Here is a 7,500-nt window from a genome sequence, read left to right as displayed (position 1 = left end):
CTGCTCCATCCTGTGCCCCACACACACACACACCTCTCCTCTAACTGTGAGGCGGTGCAAACTCTGAAATGTTTCACCTCTGCCTGTTTGCAGAGATGAGCGACGTGTGGTCCATCTCCAGCGTCAACGTGCGGCCAGACCTGCGAAGTACGCCCAGTTCCCCCAGTACGCCTCAGCTGCCCACCATCACAGAGGAGTGACACACAGGGGGCGCCAAAGAGAGACACAAGCACAAGAATAACATGGTACAGAGGGAGATAGAGCAGTGAGGAGGAAGGAGGGAGAGTGAGAGAGAAAGAAAACAGAGGTTCTCTCTAAAGAAGGACGTCAATCTCATATTTATGACTCAGCATCTTGTTACGATAACTTCATAATCACAGCAGAATCATGAGTTTGATAGGAGGCAAAAAGAAAAAGCAGCAGAAAAACACAACATTTTTGAAATTTTAATGAATACATTAAAACAGAATCAAATATAAAACTGGAGGATTAATGACCTGAAGCTCAAACATGCTGCTGTGTGATTGGCTGTCATCTGGACTCAAGGTCACACATCATAATTCCTATAATCCCTAGATTCTAAGTCATAATTATGAGATATGGATGACCTGAGCCCCCTCCAGACTCACTGGTGACGCTGGTTTGTTACCTTTTCCAGTCTCCGACTCTTAGATGCCATTTAAACTGAGGACACGTCAACACTCCTTCCTCAATAGAGAAATAGCAGCCACAGTGCTGATGTCATCACTTCATTCCACCAGCTGACTCAAAAGATACCAAAACTCACCACCCAAGGCTGAAGGATGAAAAAGGAACCGAGTGTGAGGAGAAGAAGAAGAGAAGAAGAATACACTTAATGCTGCTGTAGTGCGACGCCGCGTCAGTTCTTCTGTCGCCTGTTCAGTCAAAATAAGAACCAAGGCTCCTTCATAAGTGGAGGTGAAAACAAACTTCCCATCAGGAGATGTCGCTCCATCAGGACGACCACATGGACTCATTTCCTGTATGATCTATACTTTCATTTGCAGGATGTACAGATATCAGTTGTATTAGATGAAATCTTGAATTATGTCTTTAATCTTAAATCTGTGTCTTGAGTTGTTGGGACACGACCATATAAGGCCTGAAACTTATGTAGTTAGACTGACAGGATGAATGTAAAATGAAGGCTTTAGATGTAATTTATTATTTAACATTTAAATATGTATTTCAGTGAATGTATAATCAAGCCAGGCCTCGTTCGTACAAAAGCACGAGTGTAAAAGTTGTTTCATTGTTTTCTACAACATACTGGACACTGATGATGTGCCTGTGTCCATCAGACTGAAGGAACCTGTCTCTATATGTCACTTCTTGATGTTTGAATAGATTTTGGAGCACAGTGGACTTGTATGTGTGTGTGTGGAGGCATCCAGACATCACGGGTTAGTAAGTCATTGTCCCTTTGTGTTAAACTGTTGATTGGTTTGCATCAGTTTGGATCCAGATGTGTGCCAAATGTAGAATCTGCTGCTTCAATAAAGACAAACACCACGCTTTGGAAAAACCAAACCTGTGTGATTCAGTGAATGGGACTCTGCAGCTACACTCACACACACACACACACACACACGTGATAGAGCCGGGGTATTCAACTGGAATGTAAGAGGTCCAGTTCGAGAAAAAATTCTTGAAGCATGTGTGGCCAAAAATTTTTTCAACCAATTTTTATTTTTTACTTTAATTTATTTTTATCAGTTATCATCAGTTACAGACTTCATTCAAAATAATACACATCTAAAAAATGAATTCAATCAACCATATAGCAATGTAAATGATTATGAAAGAGTTCTTCTATGCCATTGATAAAGTTCCACATATCTCTAAACCAGTTAGAAATAGAAATATTTGAGAAATACATGACGTGCAAACATTTGATGCCATGCAATATATTTCATTCCTATTTTTGGTTATATAATTAAATGTCATATCTTGAATTGAATTGTTCTTTCTTGTCAAAATTAAGTTACATCACCAGTTCATGTGTTTGGCCATTATGGGGCGCTGTTTGCGTCTGACAGGTCGCAGAGGAACACTGAGGACTCTATGGGCACACACCCGAACCCAAAGCCAGGATAAAGGGGTTCAGTAAACGTGGTGTTGACAGTGTGGAGGTGGAGGAGTTTGTCACTGTCGACACTGTAGAAAGACAGAGTGCCAGCAGGCCAGTCCACATACACTGCTACCCTGTTAGAGTCCACGGACTGAGAGAGGGTCTCTCTTCTGTTACCGTCATTGACAACGTGACCAAATAAATCAGAGCAGCTCAGACTCCAAGAATCATTGTTTCTCCCAAACCTGCATTTCCTTCCTATAACTCTATAAGCCACTGCTATGTCAACCGCTCCTTTCCACTCCACCTCCCAGTAAGAGCGACCAGTCAGACCGTTTCCACACAGCAGCTGCCAGTTTTCAAACCGATCCCCGTTTTTGTCAAGTGGCTGCTGCTGCTCCAACACCATTGTCGCCTTCCTGTTGGAGTCAGACAGTTGGAGGTGTGCGTTTGCCGTGTTTGAGTCCAGTTCCAGTTTACAGAAATCTGATGGAGCGGACACGACACAAGACAGCAGCAGTGAATCATCTCATGACAATTTAAAAAAGAGTATGCTTAAAGTAATGTATGCACGTAAACATACTAACTGACACTCCAAGTTATCAGTGCTTGCAGTTGCAGACACACACACACACACACACTGATTCTTCTAGACCTTGTTTGTCAAAGCAGCAGTTGGCTGATTCCGCTGACAACCACAGGGTCAAATAATCAGGTAATACAAATTAACACAAATACTTGAACATTATTTATTCAATACACTCACACTTCCTCAAACCGTGTTTGATGTGCTGCTTTCTATCCTGGTCCAACCTAGAAAAAGCACAGACAGACAGAAACTCTGAGTCAATATGAAGTCTGTTGATGTGTGTTCATGTATGTGGTGTGTCGTGTCGTGTCCCTACCTCAGAGTGTCCAGTCTCCAGTCTGGATTGTCCCTTCCATCAGACAGCAGCTTCGCTCCAGAGACTCCTGGATGATTGTAGCTCAGGTCCAGCTCTTTCAGGTGTGAGGGGTTGCAGCTCAAAGCCGAGGCCAGAGAAGCACAGCCGCTCTCTGTGATCATACAGCCAGACAGCCTGAAACACACACACACAGGCGTGATCTAAACCTGATCAGGACAGATCAGCACGGCAGCAGTGCTGAGTGAGTGAGTGAGTGAGTGAGTGAGTGAGTGAGTGAGTGAGTGAGTGAGTACATGTTGTGTTAAAAGTGAACTGTGACATTAAAACACAGACTTCAGGCCAAATCCTCACACCAACACTCAAATGCACTCTGACCTGAGAGTTTGCAGTTTACAATGTGGACTCTTTAGGCCGTTAGAGAGCAGCTGCAGTCCAGAGTCCTGCAGGTCATTGTTGCACAGGTACAGCTCTGTCAGCCTGCAGGACGGCGAGCTGAGCGCTGACGACAGAGCCTCACAGCTTCTCGGGGAAAGATTACAGCTGCTCAGCCTGAGGAAACATCCAAGGACAACCTTTCAGTTTCCCTTATGTGAAATGTATTTAGAGTGAACATACGTACGCTGAGTCAGGGTCACGTACTGATATGTGCCAGAGCCTTCAAACGCGGGCAGAAGCATCAGAAAAGGCTCCTCTGAGTCACTGTACTTCTTCATGTCAAACACATCCAGATGTTGCTCAGATGTCTGGAGGACAAAAGCCACAGCTGACCAATAGGCAGGGGTGAGATCTCTGCCTGAGAGGCTTCCTGCACTCAGGTACTGTTGGATCTCCTTCACTAGAGACTCATCCTTCAGCTCCCTCAGGCAGTGGAACAGGTTGATACTGGCGTCTGGAGAAGGAGAAGGCTTCTGAGAGAGTTTGTCCTTTATGTACTGGGCTGTTTTCTGACTGGCCTGCGATACGTCCGCTCTCTCTTTCAGCTGCTTCTGATTGGTCTCCATTGAAAGACCCATGAGGAAGCGGAGAAACAAGTCCCAGTGTCCGTTTGGACTCTGTAGAGACGTGTCTATAGCAGACGCATGGACATCTGTCATGTAAGGTCCCCTGAAAAACATCAACAGGCGTTGAAAGAATCCCCTTGGCCCCGGCATGATGTTCCTGTTGTGCTTCCAGAACGACTCGACTACATGAAGAGCAGCCAGATACTCCTGAACGCTCAGATGGACAAAGCTAAACATCTTGCCAAGATCCTCATGTTCCCCTTGCTCCTCACCAAAGATCTCTGTGAACACACCTGAATACTGTGACGCTTCATGAAGATCAATGCCACTCTGTTTCAGGTCCTTCTCATAGAAGACCAGGTTGCCGCCATGCATTTGGTCAAAAGCCAGTTTGGCGAGAGAGCTGATGCACTCGCTGCTCTTTTGTGTATCGCACAACCTGTCTTCAGTCTGTTTCTTATGAAACAATAAGAACTTTGTGTACATCCCAGTCAGCGTCTTCGGCAGCTCCTCCTCCGTTTCCAGGACGGACTTCAGAACTGTAGCGATGATCCGGCAGAAGACCGGGATGTGGCACATGATGTGGAGACTTTGAGAAGTCTTGACGTGATTAATGATTTTGCTGGCCTGCTCCTCATCAGGGAACCTGTTTCTGAAGAAATTCTCCTTCTGCGAGTTATCAAACCCTTTCACCTCCGTTACCACGTCAACAAAGTCAGCATGGATCTGACTGGCTGCTGCAGGCCGTGTGGTTATCCACACGCGAGCACAGGGGAGCAGATTCCCCGTGATGAGGTTTGTTAGCAGCATATCCACTGTGGTCTCCTTGGTAACGTCCACGTCCCCAGACAGCTCTTTCTTGGTAGAGCAGTCGAGCTGCAGGCGGCTCTCGTCCAGGCCATCCAGCACAAACAGGAGTTTGTATTTGCTCTTGTCATAGTTGGTGATTCCTGACTCCTGCAGGTGTGTGAAGATGTGGTTGAGCTGCTCCTCTTTGATGCACTTGGACTCCCTGATGTCGCTACGAATGAGTTTTGCCAAAGTGAACATCTGTCCCGTCCGTAAGTTCAGCTTACGGAAGGTGAAGGGGAAGGCCAGCTCCACATCCTGATTGCTTTTCCCTTCAGACCAGTCCAGGATGAACTTCTGCACAAGGACTGTTTTGCCGATTCCTGCAATCCCATTGGTCAGCACCGTTCGTACGGACATGTCCTTCCCAGACGGGTGTTTGAAAATGTCGCTGGGTTTACGTGACCTCTGTGCTCCTACCTTCTTTTTGGATAGTTTTTCAGTCCTTCTGACTTCATGCATCTTGTTGATCTCTACCTCACTCCCGTCAGTGAGGACCAGGTCTGTGTACAGCTCGTTCAGAAGCTTCATGTCCTTCCACTTTGCCATCGTTTCGTCAGTTTCCTTGAATCTGTCTTTAAGGTTTGATTTGAACTGCCTTTGGCACGATTCCATGGACTCAGTCTCTGGTAGAGGCACAGCTGTGTACAACAGGCAAAAAATCTAATCATCATCATCATCATCATCAGTGAAGAGCAGGCAGGTGCAATCTGGTAACATCACTGTGCTGAACCAACCTGTTCCAACGCGAAGTCACAAACATACAAACAGACTAACATCAGTGTCTTATCTCTTGTTTGTACCTGAGAAGGACTGGATCAGGTCTGCTCGGGGGATCTCCCTTAAAAGTTTCATGGTGGCCTTAACAGCTCCATCAGCTCCGAAGGTGTTCACCATGAGGGCCACGGTGTCCTCACAGCTTGCCTTCTCCCCCAGCTTGGACACCGGGATGATTTGGATGTCTTCGATCAGGCCACGAAACAGGTAATGTTTCAATTTCTTAAATTCTTTATCGTCCAAGTGTATCAGGGTCTGAAGGAGTCTCCGTTCTGTCATTGTGACTCTCCTGTAAGAGAGAGAGTCCAGAGAGTATGTTCAAGCTCAAGGTTAAAACACACTGCTGTTTGCACATCATAGGTTTAATGTTAATTAATCTTCTAAGATCTTTGCACTCTGGACACATTGTTTATCCTACATCCCCAAATCATCTTGTTAGCTTTGTTTATGCCATTTCATTGATCCATCTTGTTGTTTACACTTCTTCTTCTTCTGTTGTTCTGTACCTCATAGGCTCTGCTCTACTAAACAATGCTGACCGGTTGGGTTGGTGTTACATTCCTGTGTGATCGCTGTGAGGTCTGTGGAGCGAGTCTGACGGCTTTCTGAGGAAGTAGTTGTTGTTTTCAAATAGAAATAAGATAAATACAAGACAACATCCTGCTGATCAACCAGGAACACAAAGAGAGAGAGAGAGAGAGTCCGTGAGTCAGCGAGTTCAAATGTTCAGATGCACAACAACTTAGACAAAAAACAAAATGAAACTGAAGAAGAATAAGCGGTCAAAGTTTCAGTCTAATAAAGGGTCATGCGACAGATAAAGTAAACACACACACACACGTATTAGTCTCTATGGTCACGTACGTGAAGTCGCCTTGTAGTATGGATTCGTGGGAAACGGAGCTCAACTGATCAGAGAGTGAAGATCAATCCAGGTGTGCAGATCCGCATCTGTTCACGGCGTCACAGGTGTCACCCAAGAGCGATGAAGCGTTTTAACTGTCCCGCTTTCGAAGCTTTAGTTTGGGCAACATTGTTCCACAAGCGCTGAGACGCAAGGCGACGGCAAGCGAGTCATTCGTACGTTTGGATGCGCGCGTGTGTGGGCTGGTGTGTGTGCGTGTGCGTGCGTGCGTGCGTGCGTGCGTGTGTGTGCCGAGCAAGGCAGAAGCAATCGAACCCCGTGCTGTTATCACAACGCGATTCTAACCGATTACAGATCATTACAGCCATCCTCAATCGGCGAATATGATTCATACTCATGACACATTTTATTCTTTAAATAGTTTCAAACACTGTTTGAGCTTTTAAATCACAGAATGAGCGTCATCTCTGCTGCTCACCTTTACAGATGAATCGAGTTTCAGAGGTGAAACTCACATCACGCCTTCAGTTTAAGTCCGTCCTTTTATTTATTCAACCAATATATATTTAGCTATGACACTGATTCATGTGTTAGACAGACGCCCTCCTCGTGTTTGGTCCTGGGAAGTTCGTCCTAACACAGAGAATCCCTCAATGTCAAATCAAAACAAATCAAATTTATTCAGAATTCAGCACTCAGACTACAGAAAGTCACAAACAATCGCAAATTATTAACAAAGTGAAGATCCAAGAGCAACTAACACAAACAGCCACACGGACAATGACAAAGCAGGTGTGAAGGGTCAAACGGAGCGCATGGTATCAAATGAATATGTTGGCACTGTTAGACACCGATCAACTTCTTACAAAACAGGGATCCCAACCAGCTGAGGAAGTAAAAGACAAAACTCTTCAGACTGTAAGGCAGCAGAGACACAGACAGGACGCTCGGCAGCTGTTCTTTGTTTCTCAACTGTGTAGCTTTGAGGTGGGACAAGAAAACCAATTTGGG

The 7,500-nt window shown here is 45.4% G+C and overlaps 2 protein-coding genes across 6 annotated transcripts in view; one reads left to right on the top strand and one right to left on the bottom strand.

Moving 5' to 3' along the window:
* The window catches only part of gdpd4a (glycerophosphodiester phosphodiesterase domain containing 4a), a 9,886-nt gene extending 9,686 nt beyond the window's left edge, over positions 1-200 (top strand). Inside the window, exon 16 of the mRNA XM_076146203.1 lies at positions 94-200. Coding sequence (XP_076002318.1) covers positions 94-200 — 107 coding nt within the window. The remainder of the gene's footprint in view (positions 1-93) is intronic.
* Positions 201-1,717: 1,517 nt separating this feature from the next.
* On the bottom strand, positions 1,718-6,757 carry LOC142995090 (protein NLRC3-like). Of its 5 annotated transcripts, none has more exons than XM_076145997.1 (8): positions 6,489-6,757; positions 6,131-6,287; positions 5,651-5,913; positions 3,637-5,488; positions 3,373-3,546; positions 2,998-3,171; positions 2,859-2,905; positions 1,718-2,578 (listed from the first exon to the last, which is right to left on the bottom strand). In XM_076145997.1, exons 2-8 carry the CDS (start codon positions 6,133-6,135, stop codon positions 2,034-2,036), a joined length of 3,060 nt encoding a protein of 1,019 aa, XP_076002112.1. In that variant the 5' UTR covers positions 6,136-6,287; positions 6,489-6,757; the 3' UTR covers positions 1,718-2,033. The 5 variants fall into 5 exon arrangements, with proteins under 5 accessions (XP_076002112.1, XP_076002111.1, XP_076002116.1 ...); XM_076145996.1 differs by having other exon boundaries at positions 6,131-6,284; XM_076146001.1 differs by having other exon boundaries at positions 6,164-6,284.
* Positions 6,758-7,500: the final 743 nt, after the last annotated feature.

Source organism: Genypterus blacodes, unplaced genomic scaffold (genome assembly GCF_046128005.1).
Source record: "Genypterus blacodes isolate CSIRO-AG114 ecotype Tasmania unplaced genomic scaffold, CSIRO-AGI_Gbla_v1 ptg000032l_1, whole genome shotgun sequence".
Lineage (NCBI taxonomy): Eukaryota > Metazoa > Chordata > Actinopteri > Ophidiiformes > Ophidiidae > Genypterus > Genypterus blacodes.
This window is presented reverse-complemented; position numbering and strand designations above follow the sequence as displayed.